At 40.4% G+C, this 26844-nt stretch overlaps 1 protein-coding gene across 2 annotated transcripts in view; it reads left to right on the forward strand.

The window, feature by feature from the left end:
• map1ab (microtubule-associated protein 1Ab) overlaps positions 1-26844 on the forward strand; it is a 229689-nt gene continuing 202845 nt past the window's right edge. For both annotated transcript variants that reach the window (XR_011310785.1, XM_069695400.1), the window contains exons 1-2: positions 1-235; positions 6287-6388. Coding sequence is in view for 1 of the 2 variants with exons in the window: in XM_069695400.1 (XP_069551501.1) it covers positions 16-235; positions 6287-6388 (322 nt within the window). In the remaining variant the exon portion in view is untranslated. The remainder of the gene's footprint in view (positions 236-6286; positions 6389-26844) is intronic.

A 26844-nucleotide genomic window follows, 5' to 3' on the forward strand; every position in this document is an offset into this window, starting at 1 on the left:
CCGAGGTCTGTTGCCATGGAGATCCCGGTGCGAGGTGCGCTCCCGGTGGTGGAGGAAGACGAGGGCTTCAGCACGCCGCCTCCGGGGTCCGAGGAGCGACTACGGTACCGCCGAGGAGCAGGGAGACGGCGGCGCGGGCTACCGTTCAACCGGGGCGGCTACTACATGCTGATAGTGATCGGGGAGATCGGAACGGAGCACCAGCTGGACGCCGCCAGAGCGCAAATAGAGCGGGGTGAGTGATGGACAGACCGGCGCTCGCAGTCTCGGTTTATGATTTCTTGGCAGCTGCAATTCAGTGTGCACAGTCACGGAAAAGGTTTCCACACGGAAACATCAACAAGAGAGATGTTTTGACGCAATGAACGGGATAGTGTCCATAGGTAGAAGCAGTTGCTGCAGCATTGCACCATGGGACACCACGCATCTCCCTTACTCACTAAAGCTGCAGACTCAGGTGGTACGTGCAGCAGAGGTCTTTCTACTTTAACAGGGCAATATTGTGACGAGAAACCGCCTGGGACTCAACCAAAAATATATAACGTATTTAAAAGCATGAAATCAATATATGAATCTCTAATTCTGACCAATCAGCATTGCTGCAAGAGGTGCAATAATGTGTTTACAATCTGCACAACAACCTTTGGTCTGCTTTGTCTAGGCCATTAAAAATCAGCTGCTTTTAGAGCATCCAAGTGTGTGTTTCGGCTTGTTTGTGTGTCTCCACATGGATGTTTTCTTGGCCGAGGTGTCACGTACCCCTCAAATCAGTAAAACACACACACACACACACTTCAGGCTGTGGAGCAATGACAGCACATTTATTTCACAGATATTGTACGTGAAGAGTTTTAAGTTTCCTGCTGGACTCCTATTCTCTCCTTGTCACTCTTGGGCGTCATTACTCAGCTGAATATCTCAGCGCTGCGCGAGTGAAGTCACTGCTGCTCCTCCCGAGGAACTGCAGCAGGCTGCAGTCACTGTTGTCACCGAGAGCTCAGTTCAGGGATGTAAGCGGGTTGTTGTGCGGTCGTGACGGATGGTTGCTTTGTGTGTGGATTCAGGAGTATGCCGGGTCAGCATCTTTCTGCCACACTGATGCCACTCCCAGCTGTTCTCGGTCCAGGTCGCATTTTTAGCTGCCAGTCCAGCGCCATAACGACCACATCCGTCCCCTCTGACCTCCCTCTTACCACCGTTTGGGAGTTGACAGCTCTGCTGCTCTGTGGCGAGCTTGCTATCACGCCCACTTAGCTCATTGCTGCATTGATTCTTTCGCCCGGGTCGGTGTTTCAAGTGTGACTCAGTGAGAATGACCTGCCATCCACTCTGGTTACACGCTAGCTGCAGGGTCCTTTTATAGGCCTGAAACAAGTCACCCTCACTGCAGCGAAATAGTCCACCCCAAAAACAAAACACATGCTAAAGTCCTTGATTTGATTTCCCTACAGTCGTACTTTTCTGCAACTTATTATTATCTGCATAACTGATGAATATGATCATTTTCTGTTTAAGTATTTAGCTCATAAAATGACATGATAAAATATAATGTTCGCTAACATTTCCCAGAGTCCAAAGTGGCATTTTGTAATTGCAAATTGAAAGAAAAACATTTTTAGTAAATCTATCTTCTTTTGAAAAATCAATTCATGGTTTTGTTTTGAAATGGCTCCTTCTGTTGATTAACACACCGCAACCCGAAGATATTTAATTTCTGTCACAGAGCACAAACAAATGCAGCAAGTTCTCACATTTCAGAAGCTGGAAATGGAGTTTTCTTTTCACTACTGCTTGAAAAATGACTTCAGTGATTTAGCTGTTTCAGTTCTTGTTATGTGACAAATAATTGATTGTGTCTTGTGTCAATAAATATTCTTTTTGGTTAATTAAACTAACCAGTCAACTGGTTTTAGCATAAAAGCTGACACATTGACATGTGATCATTACGGCCGTGGTCACGTGCAATCTGTACAGAAATGCTGTAAGCAGAAAATAACATGAGACATTTTCTGCTTCACTGCGATCATGTAGAATATCAGGGAACATTATTTGGTACCACTGGAGTCAGCTCTGTTGTTTTAAACTCTTGTGGGGAATAAAGATTAAAGCACTTAGTAGCACATGAAACCGTGGCTTTTCACTCGTTTTAAGCTTGGAGCTAACCTACGCTGCAGGCCGCGGAAAGCGCAGGGAAAAGTGGCACACTTTCATTTCTCACTTGCACTGTTAGTTTCAGCTTCCCTACATCCAAATCAGTGCTGAAAGGTTTATATATTCATCCTAACATGTTTTTTTTTTATTGACACTTTTTCTTCTCCAAACTCATCCTGAACTTGGGATGCCGTGCTCCCTCGGAGCTGCTGGAGATCTTCAGGCCAAACACCTTCAGGTTTGGCAGATCTGGAACCTGAACACGGCCCAAGAGAAAATTAGCGTGACGCCGAGCTTCACCTGCGACAGCACGAAGATCCAGATTTTATATTGAATTTACTCTTAACGTATTATCCCCTATGCCTGTAGGTGTTCTGCAGCATTAAGCAGCCATAATCCTGTGGCTGCATCTTAATGTGGAAAATGATGAAATAGTTTCCATACAGTGCTGTAAATGACTCGTTTAACTGATGAGGTGTTCAGTGATAACATTTTGGAATAATACCATAATTAGCATTTTACAACCCTCTGATCAACGGCGGATTTAGGCCAAGGGCGACATCTTGCTGCAGGTGGCACGGTGCACCTTCACAAAACAATTGAGAACAGTGACATTCTGAGGGGCCGGTTCTGTATCGCTGTTCGTTACCCTTGTCGGAGTGGGCGCCCTGATTCTAGTTCTGTGAGCTGAAGCCTGCAGGACACTAACTTGGCGTGCCCAGAGCTGGCCACGCTCCACATGGAATCATTCGCAGTCGTTCCATCTTACTGGACGTAGACCTCGGGTTCATTTTAACCAATCAGCATAGTGCCGAAACTGGCCGACACTCTGCTGCCACTGCACGTACCTAATGTCCGACGGAGTGTTTTTCCCGTTCAGGTTTTTTTTTTTCGGTCACCAAGAGTTGAATTTTTTTACCCAGCTGTCCAATCACAACGGAGGAGTGGCGGGCACTTAAAACACTGACACTGGTTGCTGATTGGTCTGCCTTTCAGAGTGTCTGAACGAACGCTAATACGAGCAGCGTATCCAGACTATAATCAAAGTGAAGAAAACTGAAGCTGTGAGCAATACTCTCGCCCAATGTCACAACAGCCTGTTTCAAATTAAAAGCCCTGTCAGTGCATCATACACGGTGCAGCTGTGTACTCGGTTTTGAGCCAGCTTTGATTTCTGGTTTGTTCAAAATACTTACTAAAACACTTAGAATAACATAAAACCAGTTGGAGAAGGTCAGAGTTTAGATGGCAGTTGTGCATTTTAGTTTGCTTGTCTCTTGTTTGAAGTGCAAAAGTGTAATAATTAGGTTCTATTCTTTAGATGTGTTATTTTTTTTGGTGTAGTTGTGGAGTCTACTTCAAGAGAGACCTATACAAAAAATAAACACACATGTGCAGACAGACGCGCAGCTAATTCACAGGCATACATTATTCATTTCTCACAATTAAAAGACATTTAGATGATAGCAGACGTTGGTGGTTGGAGCTGCCTTGGGCACCTCACTGGCTAGAACTGCCACTACCTCCAATCCTGCTGGCTCTGGGGTATCAGCTGCTCGCCCCAGCAAACATTCAACATGAACATGAATCTTTCACAAACTCGAAACGAAGTCTGATGGTTGCCACAACTAAACAAATTACAACGTATTTCAGTCCACCTGGAGTGTGCTGCTTTATTTAATTAATGTGTTAGCCTCATTTGGGACTCTCACATCTGCTCATAAAACATACAGTTGAGATTTCTGCGTTATATGGAACGCTTTCGCACTTTGGGTTTTACAACAGAAAAAGATTCAGGATGAGGATGAGGACTAAGCTGCAAAGCTGGCAAGTGGAGCGCACAGCTGCTTCCGTAAACTTTTCAATGGAGAGCTTCAGGGACTGTCTGCCATGTAGTTTATAAGAAGGTCCAAAGCTGGGCTATCAAAAGGCGGGCGTACTGATGGGCAGCTTTCTGACTTTGAGTCGATAATGACAACTGAAAGTAAAAGGACAGAAGAGGTTTTCTTCACCGTGAATTAAGTCAGTCTAAGTCAGGCTAAGTAGGTTTCAAGCTGGCTTATTTTAACTGATAAAATGGTGCAATTAAGGATCATTTTAATTAACATGTCAATTAATTTTGTATTTCTTAATTGACATTTTTTTGATCATTTATTTACTTTGTTAAATATAAGAAAATACCCTAAAGTGTTTGCTTTGTGTGAACACCAATCCCAAAGATTAAGATTTAGAATCGAAAGTAATTTAAAAAAACAGAAAATCTTGATACAGACCCTGAAGCTCTGAGTGGAACAACAAGGTCACTGAGAACCTGGGGAATTTGATTATTTACGCATTTATAGATGAGTTTAAGATTAGAAAATTGGATAAAATGATCAAAACTTAACAAATTGAAGTTCTTCAGAATATGGCAATGATGTGATCTTATCGATTTCCTGTCAAAGGTTGACTGAGGATTCTAAATTGCTCATAAATTGCCATAGTAATAAGTGAAGTAGAGAGAAATTCCACGTGCACACTTGTACATTCATTGATAATTCATCTCTTGTTTATAAACAGCAAGTTTTGTCTGGGACTAACGACAATGTTTGAAAAGTTGACTGATGTCATCCTCCATGAAAGGCAGACTCAGACACTTAAATCTGAAGGGCTGTTATTTGTAGATTTATTGCAAGGATTGCGATGACAACAACACGACACCAGGAGGTTATGATTTTTATGTGTCTGGTAGAGCAGAGAAAGCTGTTGCCTGTGAATGCTAACAAAACATTGGTAACAATGACACAGCATCCCTGCGAACAGACTGCAGTCTGCAGTGATGGAACATTTCAGGCTCACTTAAGGGCAAAACAAGGGCTTCGGAGTGGGTTTTTTTCGGGATAAAGAGAAGATTTCAGTGCAGGGAACGGATTTGAAAAATTTGAATAATCTCATTTTTAGCTTTAGGAATCCACAAGTGGATAAAGATGAGAGAGGTGCATGCACTGGTGTCTGTCCTGCTGGGTGAGATCTGACACAAGTTCTCTCTGAAGTTTGACTTACTGCAGCTCAGCAGGATCTGATAAAACTGCTGAGTGTATGTGTGTGTGTGTGTGTGTGTGTGTGTGTGTGTGTGTGTGTGTGTGTGTGTGTGTGTGTGTGTGTGTGTGTGTGTGTGTGTGTGTGTGTGTGTGTGTGTGTGTGTGTGTGTGTGTGTGATGCTGATCAGTTCATTAGTCATTTCTACTGATTCAGTATACTCCAGTTAATCTGTATGTTAAGTGCCTCATGTTTATGTTGCTTTGACTTGAACTACATATCATATCATATCATATCATATCATATCATATCATATCATATCATATCATATCATATCATATCATATCATATCATATCATATCATATCATATCATATCATATCATATCATATCATATCATATCATATCATATCATATCATATCATATCATATCATATCATATCATATCATATCATATCATATGTTATGTTATTTGATGATGATGATGAGGATTCATGATAATGTGGTGTGACTGATTAGCAATAGAAAATAATATAATATTAATGTAAGAACTATACTCAGTAGGTTTACAATATCATTACATCGTCATTTAAAATGTGTCACCTCTCTTCCCTTTGCAATAAGCCATCAACTCTGCATGTATACACTTTGGATTGATTGAGAAAAACACAGCACTTAGCCTGGATTCATGTTCTTGCTGTTAAACTTGGAATACTGAACAGGGCCTGTGTTCACTGTAGAGCAGTGGATGTAAAATGTCATCAGTGTGGGTTAAAGTTAGTAATACTGACATGACAAAAGCATGTGGTGCCATCAGTCTCAGGACATTTTGAGCAGTGAAAACAATGCAAAGTTTTCTGCTCATTGACCTTCCCTGCAGCAGAACAGACTTTAAAAATAGAGTTGAGAGGAGGAAGTCAAGATGCTGCAGCAACATCTGGTAAAAAGGTTGCTTCAAGTTCATGAAAAAACAGTGAGGAAGATCCCTTGCGTGATAAGCTGCATGCTAATTGTGCCTCAGGATCATCAGAAACCAGCAAAGAAAGGTTTGCTCAATTTCACTAATGTCTGCTTCAATGTTGTTGTCCTCAAGCAATCTTTCTCTTCCTTTCTGGCAGGAATTCGATCCTGGGACGTCGATCTCAAGTGCTGTGACCTTGATCAGCAACTGCAGCTGTTTATAACTCGTCACTCTGCCCACTTCTCCTCCGAGGTCAGAGGTCAGTGAGATGTGTCTCTGTTCGATGACAGAAACCAAAAACATTCAACCAAAAACATTCAATACACTGCAGTGTTTTTTTGGAACAGATTAAGATGAAACATTCATTCAAATCTAAATTTTCCAGACTTTAAAATCTGTATTTACAACGTGTTAATTTCTTATTCTTTTTTATCTCTTTTTATTTCTTTTTATCCGTAGTAAAAAAAAAAAAAAGAAGCTGCAGCACATCTTTGTTTTACTCCGCTAACAGAGATGTTGTAGAGGTGCTAAGTTTTGATCAAGTAAAGAGCTGATGGCTATCTAGTGCGTGCTGCTCTGGCTGGATTGCAAAACTGGACTTCCTTTACTGAAGTGTTTGTCTTGTGCCATTGTTCTTTGGTACAAATTACATCAGACCATCTGAGGGGCGCTGTGTGCAGTTTTCTGACATTACATCACATGATTTCTGGAGTTTTCTTTTTTCCAGGAGTTAGTTGCTGCCCTTTGGAGCTGCCAATGTGCCAAGAACCCTCCTTTCAACCAGACGTTATGATGCTTGTATGATAGTAGGACGAGAGGCTTCTTGCCGATTTACAGCTCAACGATTGAGTTTCCAAAGTTATTTGAATCTTTTGAGTTAAAAGAACAGTGAATACCTTTACCTGCCTGGCCAAACTATTGACCTCAATAATTTGTTAATTAAAATAAATGTAGGCAGATTAGAATATGTACGAAAAAAAACAAAAAAACTTAGTACTGAAAAAAGAAAAGCCTACATGCATAAAATCTTTAACTGGAAAAAACTTTTCCAGTTAAAAATGAGTGAAGTAAAGCTGACAACCGCAAAGCATGTAATACGTCTGTCAGTCCACTGGATGATACCGTGTCAGTGTCAGATGTGAAAAGTAATGGGCCTGATGGTTTGGGTCAGGAAAAGATCATAGTTTGGGTAGAAATAAGTAATTTTAAGTAATTAACATCATGTTACTTAATGTACTTTATATAAATTTAATACATTACATTCTGTTAATTTACATTACTTAAAAGAAATTCATGCTGAGTTTTGCCTTCTCACAGGTTCATACACTGGTGTTTTTGTCGTCCTCCCCATGCAAACTTTATCACTCTTTGTACTTCTTCACATGACCTCATCCTTTGACCTTGGTTATCCATGCCTGCAATTTTCACACTTTTAGGTGAGGCAAAACATGACACTGACACGTTATCCTCTAGTGGACAGATGGGCGTATTACACACTTTGGCGTGATACCAGACTGAAAGCTGGACAGATCATTTATCCAGCATATATGAATGGTTCATTATTGGGATTTTAAGATCACAAAAAAAGACACAAATATAGATTAAAACAAAACAATAAACTCTCTTGTCTTCTATGACATCACGTCAACCCGTTTTACTCTATTTACTCCAAATAATCGATGAGTGGACATTTACTCCATCTGCATTGCATCAAAGCAGAACTGTGTGTATATTCACCACGGTTACTCTTCAGTGAACTGTGGAGCTGCGCTGTTAGGCCAGTTGGTGTGTTTTAGTGTGTGTGTGTGTGTGTGTGTGTGTGTGTGTGTGTGTGTGTGTGTGTGTGTGTGTGTGTGTGTGTGTGTGTGTGTGTGTGTGTGTGTGTGTGTGTGTGTGTGTGTGTGTGTGTGTGTGTGTGTGTGTGTTGGCTGGCCTTCCCGTGTGATGCAGTGATTTAGGGCTCAGAGCTCAGCTGGAACATGCAATAGATGCTGAATGGGGAATTATTTCAATCGTCTGCCAGGTAAGGGCCTGATGGATCAGACACACACACACACACACACACACACACACACACACACACACACACACACACACACACACACACACACACACACACACACACACATTGGGGGAAACAGACAAGCACAGGATAGATTATAACTGCACTGGTAGCAAGTGCTAAGCAGGAGCTGCAGTCAGCAGAAAAATGACACAGCATTTTTCAACATGATTGTTACGAAGCAAATACGTTGAGAGGAAACAGAGGAATTCCTGTGAAACAATAAACATTATTAGTATCCTTTATCCCATCCCAACACTCCTGAACACATTGAACCAATGCGAGTGACCCTTTTTCTCATGCTTGCAACTGCTTTTGGTAAATACAGCTGCTGCTAAAATGATGATTGAGTTTCTCAGGTCTGCTCCATCTCTAACACATTTGGACATTAACATTTGACCTTTGAAAACAGAAATGTGATAACACACAAATCTTTTTTTTACCTCAGGGGGTCAATTATTCTAACATGTAATGGATCAGGGTTGGCTTTATTCATATTGCCTTCAGATAAGGTGTATTGATTTCCGAAAGGGATGCTGGACTTGTGAGGGCAGCATCATGTCATGTAAAATAACACAGACGTATAGTGATCTTAGCACGTCCTTGAAGTGTCATTGGTTCAGTGCCCAATGACCTTTAGCATTCTCCCTGCACTATTTCATTAAATCTAATATGTGTGCTCTCTTCCTCTGTAACAGCCTTACAGTAAGGCACATCTACTCAGTTGTATCACATCTTTGTCACTAGACGTTTACTGCTGTATATGCTCATATTCTGGATTCTCAGTCCCAGTCCTCAGCATTTTTCCTACATGTATTCTTTTCAGTGATAATGGCATCTGCTGTTTATTACCCATTACACCATACTAAGCTAACAGGTATTATTAAACTGTATTTAAGCTTTAGGTTGTGTTTCCTCCTGCTGTCTCCAACATCTCTGACGTCTCTAGAGATTGTTGATGAGGAGGAGGATGTTAAGGAAGATGAAGAAAGACCTCTTCTTTCACACACATCTAGCAAAGCCATATCATACCTTATGCTCATTCAACCCGTTGACATTTCACGGCATCAAATACTCCCATTCTGTCACAACCCACTGGTGTCTCACAGATAGGAACAGGTTGCGCTTTGGTGTCTCATACGCACTTGGGGACTTAAGTTTGAGTACCAAAAACCATGTGATTAGGTTTTGGAAAAGATCAGGGTTTGAGTTAAAATAAGTCATTTTATGTAAGTCACATAAATTACTTTATGTTACATGGATAACTTCATTCCTAAAAATAAATCCATTGACTTTTGTTCAGTCATGGACTGAAACACCAGCCTCCTGAGTGAAAATCCCATGTTTGTTCCGTCCAACCACCACTGACCATTTGGAACACAGACTTTGTTGCGCTTTCTACTCGGTCACATGACCTTCTTCCACCTGGACCATCACAGTACTCATGACAAAGGGCCTCTTGTGCATGTCTCTCTAATACTAATAATTTAAACAAAATAGCAATATCTGACTCCCTGGGAATGAGATGGGCCTGCTCACTTACATAAAGTACATTTAAATTTTTTTTAAAAAGTGTGCTTTCCCAAATTGATAAAGGAGATCACAGAAAATCTCTGATCCCATTTTAAGACTGTAAGGTAGCTGAGGCCGGAGTTCCAAGGATGGAGACTGGGGAGTATTGACCACCACTGACACTCCCCACCACCCCTTTTTCAGTGCAGCACACAAAGCAAATCAATAGCACTTCAATGGAGAGCAATCCGATGGCTGCAGTGCAGAAATAGATAAGGAGATCACATTGCTTTGCGTTGACAAAATAATTCCCATTGTGGGAAAACGGCAGCAGGAGTCCCCGCTATCTACTTGGCTGATTTTTAAAATGAGGTGATAACGTGAGGGAGGGCTGATCGGTTTACTGATAAACTCTGGGAAGGTCTGGGTGGATTTTAAATATAGGTATTGGGCTGCTGTTTTGTGTGTGCTATGTGAAAAAAAACAGCTACATTTTCAGAGTGGATGAATGCTCTCACTCACTACTCCATTTAATTCATTTTCAAGTGAACATTTAATAGTTAATTTTCTAAAATTGACCTGTTTCAGAGAGGGAAATATCCATTTACTGTAATGCTTATTTTTCAAAACACCAATCAAGGCCTTCAGCTCTCTATTACCTTTTGTTTTCTTTCTAAATTACTTTTTGTGCTGCCAGCCCTTCTGAAACACTCAATGATTTGTCTGTTGTTGTTGGGTTTCTCTTTTTACAGCAAAATCTTTGGTGAAAGAACATTTATCTGATAACTCCTCCACAGCTTGTCCTTGATTTCTCTCATCAATGTATTGTTTTGTCCATGAGGAATTGAAGGGAGCTACAGTTTTTGGAGGAGTTGAGGGTTATTTTATGTTGTTAACCCAAGGGTAAGCTGACATCAAACCCGCCTTGAACACCATGATTGTGACTACAGAGAAAACAGAAACAGTACAGTCTTTATTTAAAATGAGATCTGCAGTCTCATTGTGGCACCACTAACCATATTCACATGTAAACTAACCAAAGCAGTTTAAGCTCTGCTTGTCAGGGCGTTATTAAATGTTCCGAATACAGCATTTCTAATAATCATTGGTATTCAAAATGACATAATTTTTATTCAAAACCATGCAACTGGAATAGTTTAATTATTTCTTCAAATTTCACAGCACACTGGTTTTTAATAAAAATTTCAGAGGCCATCTGTACTTGTGTGAAATGTATGCTTTATTTTCATCTTGTATTGGCACAAGGTCACATCACAATGATACAGATGAGTCTTCAGCAGGATTTGATGGGATTACTGCTGCATCCAAAACACTTTTGTAGTTATGTTTCAGATCACTTTTTAAATCTTTCCTTCTACATATAGTTTTAAACCAGTAACTAAATCTACCTCAGAATAAATTCATGACCTACTGTCGTGTTTTAATATTTCACAAGTTATTTTGCATCTTCAAAGGGAATACTTGTGTCTCAGGTATATTTTGTCCCATTGACTGCTGATTTCACAGGATGTAGCTGAACTTAATGCTAACTAACCAACTAACACCAGTTGTAAACTATATTGGGTTATTGTTAGTCAGCTGAAAATAAATATAGAATATCCCGCTGGGAAAACATATTCAAGATTGTGTTTATTGATCTCGGATCTAAAACTGTGCCTCAGAGTTTTCATGGTGATCATTTTTCATCTAATGGGTACATTCAGGAGGGGAGGATGACACCACTGTACAGTACAACAGCCTTACAGTAAGAAACACAGTCATGCTTTACCCTTAAAAAGGCTGCTCAAGTGCACTTTGTAACATTAACCTGCCAAGGTGAAAAAGCAAAACAGTATGTCAGAGACTGAATAGGATATAGTGTGCTAATATTGATTCAAAGAGAAATTGTTAAAGGCTAAATTAATAACTTCATTTATAACTTCAATTGTAAATGTCAAAATGGAATTTACCACATATACTATAGGGTTTGTTCCACTTTTACATGAATATCTCTCCATAACAAACATCACACCGAGTGTTGGAAAAGTGTAATGCAGTGATGACATCAGTTTTACACTGGAAGTCTGTCTGAATTCCTATTTATTTGAAACATCCACTGAAACACTTACAGCTGATAAATCTAACAGCACTTAAGTGACATATTTCCTGTGAAGCAACAGCTTTTATATTAATTCACACAGGTTTGTCTTTTTATCTTAGTGAGGACACTTATTGACATAATGCAATTACCCTCACCCTAACCAGTCCCAACCAGTCCCAACCCTAACCCAAACCTAATTCTTACCTGAAGCCTAAAATCAAGTCTTAAATTGCCCTTAAAAGTTGTGAGGACCAACCTAAATATCCTCGTAACAATAGTTTTGAACTAAAATCGGTTCACGGAAGTATAGAAAGAAAGGCACACACATACACACACTGCTGCCTACACAAACACTCAGGCGAGGACCGGGTGAGATAGCCCATGGATTAGTGTCAGCGATTTACTCTGATTAACCCTCCCACTCTAAACTCACGTGTGCGTGTGTGCGTGTGTGTGTGCGTGTGTGTGTGTGTGTGTGTGTGTGTGTGTGTGTGTGTGTGTGTGTGTGTGTGTGTGTGTGTGTGTGTGTGTGTGTGTGTGTGTGTGTGTGTGTGTGTGTGTGTGTGTGTGTGTGTGTGTGTGTGTGTGTGTCTGTACCTATTTGACCAGTTGCCTGTTGTTTATTTTACAGTTTGCTCCCAGACTTGCTAATTCTAATTATATTGACGCATGTATAGAGAGGAATACCTGTTTGGTAGATGCCTTAAGAGACGACTGTAGAAAACTGAAAGAGTGCGTGATCTGTCCAATTACACTACCGTCCACAATACATGTTACACACGCTGCTATTAGCCTGTCAGTGCAGGAATTACTCTGGAAGATGTTTTTGAAACATATCGAACAAAGTAATGAGAATGCCTGTTGGTTTATGGGAAACAGACTTCGATGTCCCAAAGGTCCAGAGATCCTTTGAAGTGAGATGAGAAACATCACGTCCTACTTTTCTTTCGGACTCCCTCCTCCTCTCTTTCTCGAACTCACTGAGGGAGATGTGGGCGGGGAGAAAAGGAAAAATAAAAGAAGCAGTGGGAATAAACTCGATGTAATCGTTACGTGTGGATCCTCCCTCCTACACACACACACACACACACACACACACACACACACACACACACACACACACACACACACACACACACACACACACACACACACACACACACACACACACACACACACACACACACACACACACACACACACACAGGTTGAGCTCAGCATGATGGCTTAGTCAGGCAGGGAGCTCATGAAAGAGGCTTCCAAAATTATCTGCAGTGGACATTGTTTTATAATACCGCTGCCCATTCATGAAGGCAGTCATATTGCTGAGATCAGATTGTCTTCCGTCACTTTTCTGTGTCTAAATGTGACCTCTAGAAACAAAAATGCATATACACACAAGTGAATACGTAAAGGAAATTCACAGCTTAAGAATATTATTATTTTTCCAGGTTATAGCTCCAACTTTGGTAATTATAAAAAGACGCCTTGTGTAACACCAGTAAAACATTAAAAAGAAATCACAGAAAGGATTTTTTTTTAGTCCATTAAACGCTCTGTCAACTGGATCTTTGTGTTTATGGACACACACGTACACACACACAACGGAGTGTCATCTCCATGGCACCATCTGACGTGGATGTGTTAGAGGTGAGAGTTGGCCCGGGGGCGCCACAGAGTGATTAAAGATTCACATTCGGTGGCATCAGCCAATTTGCTCTGCTGCCTGGAGAATGCCTTTCATTGCAATTGCCATAGTGACCTCAACCATCATTGCCTGAGTGGGATGACTCTCGGAAGACCCCGAAGGTGTCAAAGATGAAAGATTAAAGAGGTCTGCGTGCCCTTTATCGCTATGTTGTGACCGAGGTCAACAAAGGCAGTGGCTGGTGGAGGATGGGCCGGACACGTGTTGAGAATCTCAAGGAGGAGGCGTTGGTGTCCGGCTAATGTGTGTCCATAAATAGACACACATTAGTCTGAACTGGGTCTGTCACACTTTGATGTCAATGGAAAGTGTATCTTCAGTGCACACGATTAGTCAGTCATGTAAGCAGCTCTGAGAAGCTATATTAAGTACAGGAGTGGTTTGAGCTAATGCTACATTACAATGCTTGTTTAACAGTCAGGAATTCAATTCAATTCAGTTTTATTTATATAGTGCCAACAACCTCACAACAACACAGGCTATTCCGGGGCACTTAACGTAATGTCCTTACAACAGAACTTTACAGCATTATAAAGGAGAACCCAACAATTCAACAATTCCCACGTGAGCGGCTGTGAGGAAAAAAACCTCCGGCAGTGAGAAGAGAAAAACTCCCTTTAAACAGGAAGAAAGGCCAGTCAGAACCAGGCTCAGCGGTGTGCGGCCATCTGCCTCGAACAGTTGGGGTGAGAGGAGAGCAGAGAGAAAACAGGACTGCATAGAGATCCAAGACATGAAATGTTGGTGGGGCTGACAGTCACAGAGCAGAGACATTCAGCTCCATGGCCAGGTAAAAAGAAAGCACAGAAAATACACAAGTGAGGGGAACTGCATGAAGAGGCAACAAACAATGAGCAAAAACTATGGAAGCGAGAAAGGTTGAAGTTAATTAGATGTAATGGTGCCATATAAGTGCATAGAGAGTGAAAGAGAGAGAGGAAAGGAGCTCAGTGCATCATTGAACTAGACCTATTACAGCACAACTAAGGCATAGTTCCCCTTTACCAAGCAGCAACCAACTGTGACGCCACCCAGTGTTTGGTGAACTGTCATAATGAAGCCTGCACGTTCGGTATTTAGGTCGTTGCCATCTTGCTATTGATGAGCCAGACGAGCAGAATAAAAACAAAGTGGAGCTGATGCTGTAATCATCAGGTCAAAATTCTAATTCATCCACTTTGCTTCTGAAAAAAAAAACAAATCCCATATTCCACATTCCACTCGTCCGGCACGTCAATAGAAAGATGGCAACGGCCCAAATACCGAACTTGCAGACTTCGGAACGGCAGTTCATAAAACACTGGGTGATGCATCCAATAAATTGTCAATTGATTGTCTTTCTCTGCAATATTTCAAGCGTCCTTTGTTTTGTTGATTGTTATACTAAAAATCATAGTCACATTTTCTATCATGCTTTTTTTTCTTTTTCGGATTATGCTTAATTTAATCAAAGGTATACAACTTTTGTGGGGTTTATGACACTCTGACTACTTATTTAAAACTGTCTTCTTACTTTGGAGGATACTAACTTGCTATCGCTTGCTATCAGTTATTAAGTATTAGCATTGAGCTTCTAATCATTACCTCCAACGCTAATGTAAAAGTTCATCAAACGGTCAATCTCCCATGAAATTTAGTCCTTTAAAGTAGAAAGAAGGATGGAAAACTTTATTTGGCTCTTTATATTAAAAAGTTGTATCTCACTTACTATTATGTCATACCACTCTTTCAAATCTGCCTGTACTTGCTTATCTATGTGCTTATCTGAAAGTAAAGAAAAAGCCTTCTACCTCTCCTCTAAGCTCTAGTTTCAGTTTAGGTTTAAATTTATATTTTTACACCTAAAACCTAAGCTCTAATTGCTTTAAAAAAAAAATCCCCTGTCGCTTCCCACAGGTCTCCGTATTATGTCTTTATCTCTCTTACATGATTGGCCTCAGGTCACCTCAGTATTTGCACTTTGACTCTGACCTTTAAAACATGTATTAGTTGCTTGTAAGGTTGAAGCTTTAGGATCATTCATGCTGGAAGGCACTTAACAGTTTTGAATGTGGATATAAGAGGGAAAGTCTCAGATTTAGCAGCTGTAATCACCTCAAACATTGACCTCACTCGACTGATGCCTCACATGCAGCTTTCATCGTTGTCTTACTGACACTGGTGTACCGAAGAAGCACAGTAACCAGAAGTTCATGACCTTTAGCTACACACTCTCATTCCCATCTATAGCCGTAACATCTCACCATTAAATTATTCAGCAATCATCATTTCTTTCAATCATGCAGTGAGAGTTTGCTCACCCTGTCTGTTGTTTTCTTTTTTTTTTTTTATGGAGAATTGTTTCTCCACCCACAATTTTTATTTCTTCTCCAGACAGGAGAATAACCGTGAGGGAAATGTGAAATTGGTGGAAATTTGTAAATCTAGCAATTGTAGTGGTGTACCAGCCCAGTATCACACCAAAGTGTGTAGTACACCCATCAGGCCTCAAGAGGATACTGGGCCATGTGCCTCGCCGAGGCATGAAAAGTACACGCATGTATGACCAGGGTCAAAGTAGGAGGTCATGTGATGAAGTACAAAGAATATAATTTCTTTTAGGTCATTGAAATGAAGTTACCTATATAATGTATATACATATACATATGTTGACTGTGTTTCTTGGTTTGTTTGTATATAATATATATAGATATATAATGTACTGTATATACTGTGCATTTTATATTTTATATTTATATTTTGTACTGCTATTTACTGCTATTTTATTGCTTTTCTATTATTCTATTCTATTCTATTCTATTCTATTCTATTCTATTCTATTCTATTCTATTCTATTCTATTCTATTCTATTCTATTCTATTCTATTATTTCTATTATTATCTTATTGCTTCTGTATGCTGCTGTAGCGAAAAAATTTCTCCTCGGGGATTAATAAAGTAAATACCTACCTACCTACCTACCTAATGTATCACATTTTACTTATGTAATGTACGTTAATTTACTTACATGGCATGAATGTAATGTTACTTTTCTAAAATTATATATTTTGCCAAACCCTTTTGGTGAGCTGTGACTCAGATGGGAGAGGGGGTTGTCCACTAATTGCAGGGTTGTGGGCAAAACACTGAACCCCAAGTTACTCCAGATGGCTGGCGAGCACCTTACATGGCAGTTAAGTTATTATTGGCATCACCATTGGTATAATTGGTAAGACCTCTAAGGTAAAAAAGTGCTATATAAGTGCAGACCATTTAGTTTTCCAGCCCAGCCGAGCCAAAACGTGACACTGACACGGAAGCCTTGAGCGTTATGTTTTGGCATAATATCAGCTTGGTTGTACTGGACTACATTATACTGAAAAGTTTTTTTTTTTTTTTTTTTTGCCTCTCTCTTTACAGCAGCAGAATATTAGAATCACGTCTGAATATATAAAAGTCTAGTCGTAAAATAGGACTTCAGTTCTAAAACATATAATGGGCTTTAAACCTCCATGAAAGTGTCAACAAACAATGAAATATTCAGTGTACGGAAGATTAAAATTGGCAGAGGTTGTTAAATTTTCATATGTTTAAGTTTGCTAATGAGTATGTCTCAACCACTTTTGGAAGAAACTGTGGACAATTTAATTGGTATCTATAGTTTGTGTTTTCTCAGTGATCTATGAGCTTTCCTGAAATCACTGAACATTGTTGGACTGGATATTTTTGTTATTTTGATAATGCACCGGATTTTCTCCACTACCGTCTGATGTTTGTCATGTTGTACAAAGAACACAGTGAAGGGCAGAACAAACACTCGTCTAATAACTTTGCTGTTTCTCACATTTATGGCTATATTGTTCTTTCCTATTCCCAATGCCAATCACTTCCTGCCTGTGAAATATTTATTCTTGTGTCAATCTTTGTATCTGTCTTCTATATTGAATGGTGGGAAGGAGACATTTTCATCACTGTTGAGCTCTGCCAGATAGCCTTGAAGGAATCGATTGAGCACAGTGGCAGCAGAAGTTATGGTTGGGAGGCCCAAAGCTGTTTTCCCCAGTGCCAGGATACTGTGTCGGCGCCTCATTTCCGCTGCTTTCTGCCTGATGTTTCACAACACCTGAGCTGAGCCTTTTCCCCCTTCTTCATATAGGCCTGCACAAAAATTATATGATAGCAATTAGTCAAAAACACACTTCTGACTCCGATACTCTCCAGATTGCATGAGGTTGCTGTTTTCATTTTGCCCCAAATGGCTTCTTAAACCAAGTGCTCTGGTGTTGTGAAGAATCCCAGTGATCAAAGTTTCATCACTAAAAGGTTCCCATTATTCATTTTCGGATCAATTTCCAGCTCACAATTGCCACAAATTACCCAACTTCCCCTTCAATGTCCTCAATACGGCCCTCAGATTTATCTCTATAATAACCACATTGAAATTTAGATTGAACTTTTTTATTGCAAAAGTCACATACCATGCATATTCTTTATCGGCTTGTTCTGAAGATTTGTGAAATGTGATGAAAGTTTTGGTCAAGTGTATGTTCAACAGTGGAAATTTAACTCTTTTCCTTAAACTGAAGTCTTTGGGTCTTGTGCTGTTTTTTTGTGATGCTGAGAAATTGTAACAGGCTCTTTAATGAGCTTATGACATTTAGATAAAACACTTTACTTTAATAGTTTCCATTTAATGCAACTTAGATACTTCTACTCTACTTAATTTCAAAGGCAGATATTGTACTTTCTACTCTACATTTGTTTAAGTTTTAGTTACCTCTAAAGTTCTTCATACCCTTTCTGTCCAGTGAAAACCATGTATCTCCAAATTTGTTTACTTTGAATTTGAATATTTGCGATGAATTGAAAGATGAAATGTTTATTTCCGGGTTAAGAAAATTGAACTTCTTTAGATAAATAAACAAAAGAAAAACTCTCTCTTAGATGAGCTAGAAAATATCATAGATCTGAGAATAGGGAATTTTTTCAGAGCTGAAAAGTTGACTTTTTAGAGATATGGGGTTCCAACGCTACAAATGGTCTCAGAGTATGATGAACTGCTGCAGATAAACAGTGTATAGTTATAATTAACTACAGCAGGAAAAGCCACATTAATGCAGCAGTATATTAATCCAAAAACATCATACCAGGAGCAATTTACTGCAAAATTTAATATAATTTATCATTATTTATCGTAGTTTGATCACCACCAACTGATGATCATCTTCATCATCATCCCAGCCGTGTATCACTGGCTGCTCACTTAATTTTGCTGTGTGACAGTGTCCTGACCCTCAGTGTGACACAGCAGTTCTGTTCTCTCACCTTGTCGTTGCGGTAATGGGAGGAAGGGTGTGTCTGGACTTCTGGGACACTCTAACCTTCCTAAACAGACCTGCTGACAACACAAACACACACATTACCATCCCTCTCAGTCATACAAAAACTGTCATTCTTATGTGAGTACTGTATGTTTACACCCATGCGGAGACACACACAATCTGCTCTTTAAATACACAGCGTCAGCCATCGTTATAATGGCACCTAGGGAGCTGTCTGTTTCCATTTCTCCGGCCCTGAGCTGAACCGGTATGGAAAGGCCGTTTGCGCTTAGTCGACTCCTTTCTTTCTGCCTCTCTGCACATCGTCTTGTCATGTGCTTTCTAGTAAAACACTCCCCGAGTGCCCAGGGCAGTGAGCAGGGTGAAGAGTTTACAAGTGCCACTGGCATCCGTCGGTTAGTGGAACATCAAAATTTCATGTCTGTTTTCTCGTATTCGTGTTGTTGGCAAGTTAAACTGTTCATTCAGAATCATCCCCAAGTGATTCCTGACGCTAAAGCTAAACGCTAACTGCCAGCTTGCATGACTTTGTAACAGTTTAGGCACGTTTGTAAGCATTTCTACCAACATGAGTTGTGAAGACAAGGAGGAGTTGGAGCGCATACTGTGTAAATTAATACATGAACATAAAGCTGAAAATTCTGTTGTGTTTGCCACAAACAGATGAGTGCAAGTTTTCACTTTGTAGAAACATGATAAACACTTAGCTGTTAAACTGTCTCACCATCCGATTCTGGGTCCATTTTGGATGAATTCAGGATCCCATTTGTAACAGTAACTGTCAGCTGGCTTCTTCTCCATAGCAACCAAAGCTGAGGATCATGGGCTAATTTAACCTGCTATCACGGCAACGTGTGTAATACACCCATCAGTCCACGAGAGGATACCATGTCATATTTTGTGGCACCGAGGCGTGAAAAGTAAGCTGCCTTGGGTTTAGGCACCGAAAACCGCGTGATTTAGGTTGAAATAAGTAATTATGAATACCGTTTGGTAAATCACTTAAATTACTTAATGCACATCATGTAAGTCAAATACGTTACGTCATGGATGTGATTACTTGTTACATAAAAGAAATCCATGTTAACGTTTACGTTCTCACGGACTCGATAACTGGTTGTCCGGAAGAAAATCCTGTATTTGTTCTATCCAATCACCACCGACCTCGTACTTTCTTGGACTTCATCCCTCTTTGTTCTTCGTCACATGACCTCATTCTTCAAATACATGTGGGGACTTTTCACACCTAGTTGAGACACTCCCATGTTATCCTCTAGTGGACTGATGGGTGTATTACGGTACATGCTTTGGTGGGATAATTGGTTGGTTATTTACATGTTTATGTTAAACTGGAGGAAAAATAAAAATCGGATTTCTAAGAACAGAAATAATGAAAAGCATCAAATAATTCAATTTATAAGATAAACTTAGTTTTTGTGTTTCTTTGTGGGGAACCATCACCTCTACTTAGTTTTTACCTTTGTAAAAAAAAAACATCCACACTGCTCTGAATATAAAGAGGCCACTTGCTACTGCTAATAAATTGCAAATGCAAGAGCCTCAAATGAATTATGTCCATTGTGATTAATAGATGCATTAAGGTCCTTCTGTATTGCAGCTTCATAAACATGCTGTGGTAGTAGACGTTTGACTGTCAGGGCAGAATGGATCCAGTCATACATACTCTGTGGTCCCTGAAACTCATTGTGCTCATATTAATATAGGAGATGATACGTCACTGATTTTAGGGTAACGTTTTTGAGTTTGTCCTTACATTTGAAACTTTGGGACCCGTGTTTCATTTTAATTGCTCCCACGGCTGCTGGATAGATGATTGAATGCTAATAATAATAATGCTAATCCAGAAGTGCCTAAAGTGCAGTGTCATCATGGACTACTCCCCTGTAATCTCTTTGGGATCGTTCAGCCACCAGTGTGACCTCACCATGTGTTCGTTACAGTGGGATCTTTAACTTATATTTTCCTGCTGAAGAAATGGATACAAGCTTTTTACCAGAATCCATTTTTCATGATCCCCCAGGAGAGATAGTGAGAAGGCAGATCAGAGTGTGACCTGCGCCATCTAAAAGAACTGTTTACAGGTAAAACGTTTTCAATATTGGTTTTAGTTTTTGTGAAATGTATGAACTAATTATTAATGACCGAGTCACTTTGCTGTCTTTGATCTGTGGTGACTGTAGTGTTTGTGTTAAAGCTCTGCAGACTAGCTGTTGGTGTACAGCATGCTGTATTGTCCCAACTTTAGACAAAAAGAAGTCTTCCTCTGTGTTAGATTTAGATGCTTTCCTTTTCTTCAAAAATCAATGCTAACTGCAGAGGTGAAGCAACATTCAACAGGCTGGCACCCAGCTGGATGAATCATCCTTTTTCCCCCTTTTTTTTTTTTTTTTGTAGCTCTCTGACGTTTTGCTTCATCGTTATGTTATCATAGCAACAGGACAAACTCATTTCTAACTGCTCTATTAATATGGAACTCAGACATGAAGCCTGCCAACATTCATGAACTATTTTATCTTGATTGTTTAAATGCTACACATGTATCATTAATACAAATAGCAGGGCAGGTTCACTTCACCTGACCGAGGAATGTAAAGGGAGACAGAGAGAGAGAGAGAGATGGAGACAGAGAGAGAGAGAGACAGAGACAGAGAGAGGGGGAGGCATCCTTCCAAAGTGGCTCATTGCATCATACATTATTGAGGGTACTGCTGAATTATGCAAAGCTTTGATATTGATCCCAGGGCTTGCCATCACTGCAGTCTGAGGAATAGATAGAAAGTGAGTGAGAGTGAAGAAGAGACAGATACAAGTGAGAATAAAAAGATTGGAAATGACAAAGAGAGATCCGTACTAGTAAAGGAACTTAACTAGACAGATAAGAGCTGTGCGATGGACAGAAAAATACATTATGAAAGAAAGGAGGGAATAACCCATTAAATACAAAGTACGGAAAGATGAAGACACACTGGGATGCCCGTATGGTGTGTGACAACAAGATTGCATTTTGCATTCATTAGGTCATCTCCCACTTCGGTGGGAAATTTATTTTTTCATGAACAAAAATAGCACTGACAGTTGAGGACTTTAGAAGATGTCATCCTTCTGGGAACAGTGATGTTGTGCTCTACTCTTCATAAAAGGCAACCATAGAGGCACAAACGATATGAAGTCTGAGCAGAGTGTACAGTAGCATCATACCTTGGCAGACACCAGTATCCATCTAGGATGAGTTGTGAACAGTCTTTTTATCATTGATGCCAGTTTGAAACACTGCAACATCTGCCATCTATGACAAACATGAAAGAGATCTCCGAGTGGCGCCGCTCAAATGTTTTTCTTGTTAATAGGTCAAATCGAGATATTGCAATCAGTGAGTAACATTGATGTTCAATGCTGAAATGGCACTTTCCTAATGTTTTCCTCTGCATATTATGGATCAAACAAACGCCTCCAGGTAGTACAGTCAGGCAGTGAATGCACATCCTCAACATTAAAAGGGAAATAGCTCTGTCACAGCAGGCTGGAAGTCTCCATAGGCTACAAACTCACTGGATCTGTTGTTTTACAAAGAGCTGTTTGCCAGACTCAATGAGCTAATAACTGATTCTGTTAAGTTTCCAGAGAATTCAAATCAGTTTTGAGAATTGTGCGAATACTTTTCAAGTTAAATAATCAATAATGCATGGGAAGGTGACCTGGGAAAGAAAACAGTTAAAACACAGATGTTTACCAAAGAAATGTAGCAGGTCTGCATTTTTTTTTTTTATTTTTTTAACACAAACAAATTTACGATTTATTTAGGAATCTACATACTTAAACAAACGTGTTATCCCCTAAATTGTATATATATTTCTATCAGCCGATTGATTTTTTTTTTTAACCTAGTATTTTGTCCTTTCAGAGAAGTAATTTATAAGCTGCTGTAATGTCAGTTCTGATCTTTTAGTCTTTTCTCACAACAGCCATTATGACAATGTGAGTTAATGTCGCCGACGTTTGGAAGGCAGCAACACTGCAATTGTGGCTAACGTGTTAGCTGACATAGCTAGCTTGCGAAGAGCTTCATCAATAAATCAGCTGGATCATTGCCAGCTGATATTGTCATAGATAGGCTTCATTGATGTACCGTATGTCAGCTGAGAAGTAACAAAAGGTTGCTGCACAGTGGAAAAAAATACATTTGAAATAGAGTTAGCATTGCAGAGTTTCTCCAGCAGAGAGCGCTGATATTTTAATTTCGGTACAGAGTTGGTCACAATCATGAATGTATATAAAAATAGATTTCGCCTGCAGTTATGAAAAGTGAAGCCAATGCAGATGTGCTTTAAAGTGCAATACCACCATAGGCCACCAGGGGCTGTCTCAGAAAAAAGACTCTGCCCCCAAGAGACACCAATTTAACTTCTCTCATGAAATACAAATTACAAAGTCATTATGGTGTCATTCTTAAAATTCACTCCATCTGAACAGTGTTCTGGTGGTCCATCTGAAAATAAATCCACCATTAATTTGATTTTAGTCCTCAAGGAGAGGCATGTATGGGGACGTGTCTGTTTGACTGACATGCCTGGGGTGTGGTCCGAATGCGTTAGATGGACGGGTGTAGTGTCCTCATGTTCTCAATCCCATCCACTACTTGCTCTTCCGCAGCTCGTCTACATATAAAACCAAGATGTCACCAGCCCAAATGTCACACTCAAGGCTTTAAACCGTCAGTTCAACGACCAGTGGGTGACGTCACAAGACCTCTTGGTCTTGTTGGGTGTTTATGATGTCTGAACGCTAAAATTTGGTATTTACCGCACAGTATGTCCTCAACTAAAACTGCAACATACCTGTAAGCTCTATTAGAAAATAACAAAGGAAAATATTAAATAGGCTACTTATCATTTATTAATTATATGTATATTTATAAATAATATATCATTATAATTATTTACAGACATTTAGCTTTTGGGAAGAGCTGCACCAGAACCAATTGTGCTGCTCCACAAAATTTGAGACACAGGAATGACTAAGCTACTTTGTTTCCAAGTGCAGGAGGGACAATCTGATGTATCAAGCATGTATCCGACAGTCTCTCAGCTCCTCCTGAATAGGATTTGAGGTGAGAAGGTTTGTCATTGTGGGTAAAGCAGCATGGCCTCAACATGGGCTGAATGGGATCTGATTAGCTGACAGGATTTATTATGGTGACAAAGGAGATAGAGAGATATATATAGTGTGTGTGTGTGTGTGTGTGTGTGTGTGTGTGTGTGTGTGTGTGTGTGTGTGTGTGTGTGTGTGTGTGTGTGTGTGTGTGTGTGTGTGTGTGTGTGTGTGTGTGTGTGTGTGTGTGTGTGTGTGTGTGTGTGTGTGTGTGTGTGTGTGTAAAACCTTAGCCATCAAGATGCTGCTGTAACAGCTGCCACTCCTCTGGATTTCCTTTCTACGAGATGAGGTTGAGCACTGTTGTTGTGCAGTGAGTCCAGGCTCAGATGTTTCCGCTCACACCAATGGTGTTGGGTGAGGTTGAGGTCAGGGCTCCGTGCAGCCTTGCCAAGTTCTTCCACACATAAAATGTGAAGCCATTAGTTTATAGATCTGTTTTTGTGCATGATGATACCGTCATGATGTTATGTTGGTCCACTTTTTTTTTTTTTTAAACAATACTTAGTTGTATTCTGTAAGTTAGCCAAGTCCAAAGTATATGAAACAAATTGTCAAACCATATTTAGGGCATGGACCATGTTTGGTTTTCAGTAATGTGATTAATCATGCACGTGTTTGTTAATGCTGTATGTACTGCCAAAGCAATGTTGAAGACCAACCTTTTAAGGTCTTGAGGTGCACTGTGGTTTAAGGTGTATCTTATCTAATTTTTTTGTGTGCTTACATGGTGTACATTTGGTATAAAGTTGTGTTTATTGTGGGAGAAACATTGGGGGTGAGGTTAGGGAGGGTAGATGGGGGACATTGTCCACTCATTGTTGCTCAGAAGCCCCCCGGGTTACTCTTGCTGTGCAGGGAATGTTTTTTGTCCTGCTGTGCCCCTCTTGTGGAATTTGGCTTCGATAGCCCTACTGTTGACTCATAATGATGTTGATGAGTCTCAGATCTTTCCTGCAACCCAAACAGAACAACATTTTTTTGGATGGATTTTACCTAGAAAGAATGAACAAGTGTAGTTTACAATTACTCCTGGTAGATAGCATGATGTGGCAGTATCTTGCCAAAGCGTGTAATATACCCACCAGTCCACTAGAGGACAGCCTGCAAGTGGGACGGTTGGTGTTGTCTCAGCAGGCAGCAGACTTCAAGAGTTGGATGCCAGGAGAAAGTTACATAGATTTATTTAAGATAAAATTGTCTAAACCATAACGTTTTATTTTCCCACTAAACCACATTGTTTTTGACGCCTTGACGGGGCAAAGCTGTGACACTGACACACTGTCCTCTAGTGGACTGAGGGCTGTATTAAATGCATTGGTGCCATACCGGGTTAACAAGTGCAGGTCAACTTTAAAATCCGACTTTCTTTAGGGCCTTTTTTTTACAGAAATGTGGAACATCATTCTAATAATAATGTGTGTGGACAATGTTCCCATCATTCCAAATGTAATTTTACATACTTTTAACTGCTTAGCCTATTCATTTTCCAGTAGCCATATACCTGTACATTACTTTGTCTGTAGTTTGGCAGTGAAAATTCTTGACATTCAGTCAGTAGACTGACTACAGATGTTTTTATTAAGTGCAGTGACATGGTGCATGACAACACACTCTCTCTCTCTCACACACACACACACACAGTGCTGCTGCTTCTCTCTCTCTCCCTGCGTACAAAAGCAGTCCACCCACCCACCCACACCGCCCTGGCAGTGAATGAGTTACTGCTGGTGCAGTGTATGATCCTGGTGCGCCCCTCCCTGGTTGGACCGCTCGCCTCTGGTCGAGCTGTCTGCAGACGGATGTTGCCGCATCTCGGCGCGCTGCGCTCCGCCACCAGGCTGCGTTCCTCTCCAAATGTGCCATATCTCCTCCTCGGTGCTCGTGTCTCCGCCTGACGCACACACCATAGACCACACATACACGCACCGCCGACGCTCCTCTCCGGTTTCTAGACACACAACTCTCCGTTAAAGTGGCTCATCACCCATAACGGTACGTAAAACTGTTTGTGAAATACCCCAACTGATGTATGGGATTGTTTTTCTGCCTGTTTTTGCGTGGAGTTGATTGCGACGGCAGGTTTCTTGAGTGGGATGCTATGGAGTGACTGCTGCATATTTTGACTGTTTTTTCAGCTCCGATTTTTCTCTCTCTTCCCGCACAGACGTGACGTTTATCCTCAAATCACTGCATGCCAATTGCTTTTCTATTAGCCTGTTTTTGTTGCGTAATATCACCCAAGCGTACAGCATCCAGGAACCACATATGTACTTTTCTGCGCAGGCTTTTTGGTGGCGCGTTAACGTGGAAGACAAATGTCTGGAAGAAATTAGGGCATGAGACAGCATAAACTCGTTAAACAATTAGTCCTGTTAAATCTACCATGACATAAGAAGAAGCACGACAGGTTCAGTCAGGGGATTTCAACAAGTTCCTTCTTTATCCAAGTAAAGGGATTAATGCAGGTGTTGGTACACAGGAGCCTATTTAGCCTGTCCAGTCTGTGAAAATATGTGGAAGTCAAAATAAGAGTTTGAAGCTGATGTAGTTACTGTCCTGTAAAAGCAAGGACACAGGTTTGATACCCTGAAGAGAGTCTCTTTTCGTCGAGTCACTATGAACTGATCTGGATAAACCTGAGAAATCACTCATATGCAGGTGATGCAGATGAACCCAGTGCCCCTATAAAAAAAAAAAAAAACAGCAGTGGGTTGGTTGTGTCATTGCTATGGTTTCCAGTTGGCATGCTGGTAACGTAATGTCTCACTGGTTGTGTTTTTGTCCAGAGGAGGACAAATGACCAGGCAAATGCAGACTGGAGTGCACAAAAAAGAGATAGA

This window comes from Brachyistius frenatus, unplaced genomic scaffold, assembly GCF_029030835.1.
Source record: "Brachyistius frenatus isolate BFR_SWC_R1_liver_20210118 unplaced genomic scaffold, ASM2903083v1 Contig_19, whole genome shotgun sequence".
NCBI classification, from domain to species: Eukaryota; Metazoa; Chordata; class Actinopteri; family Embiotocidae; genus Brachyistius; species Brachyistius frenatus.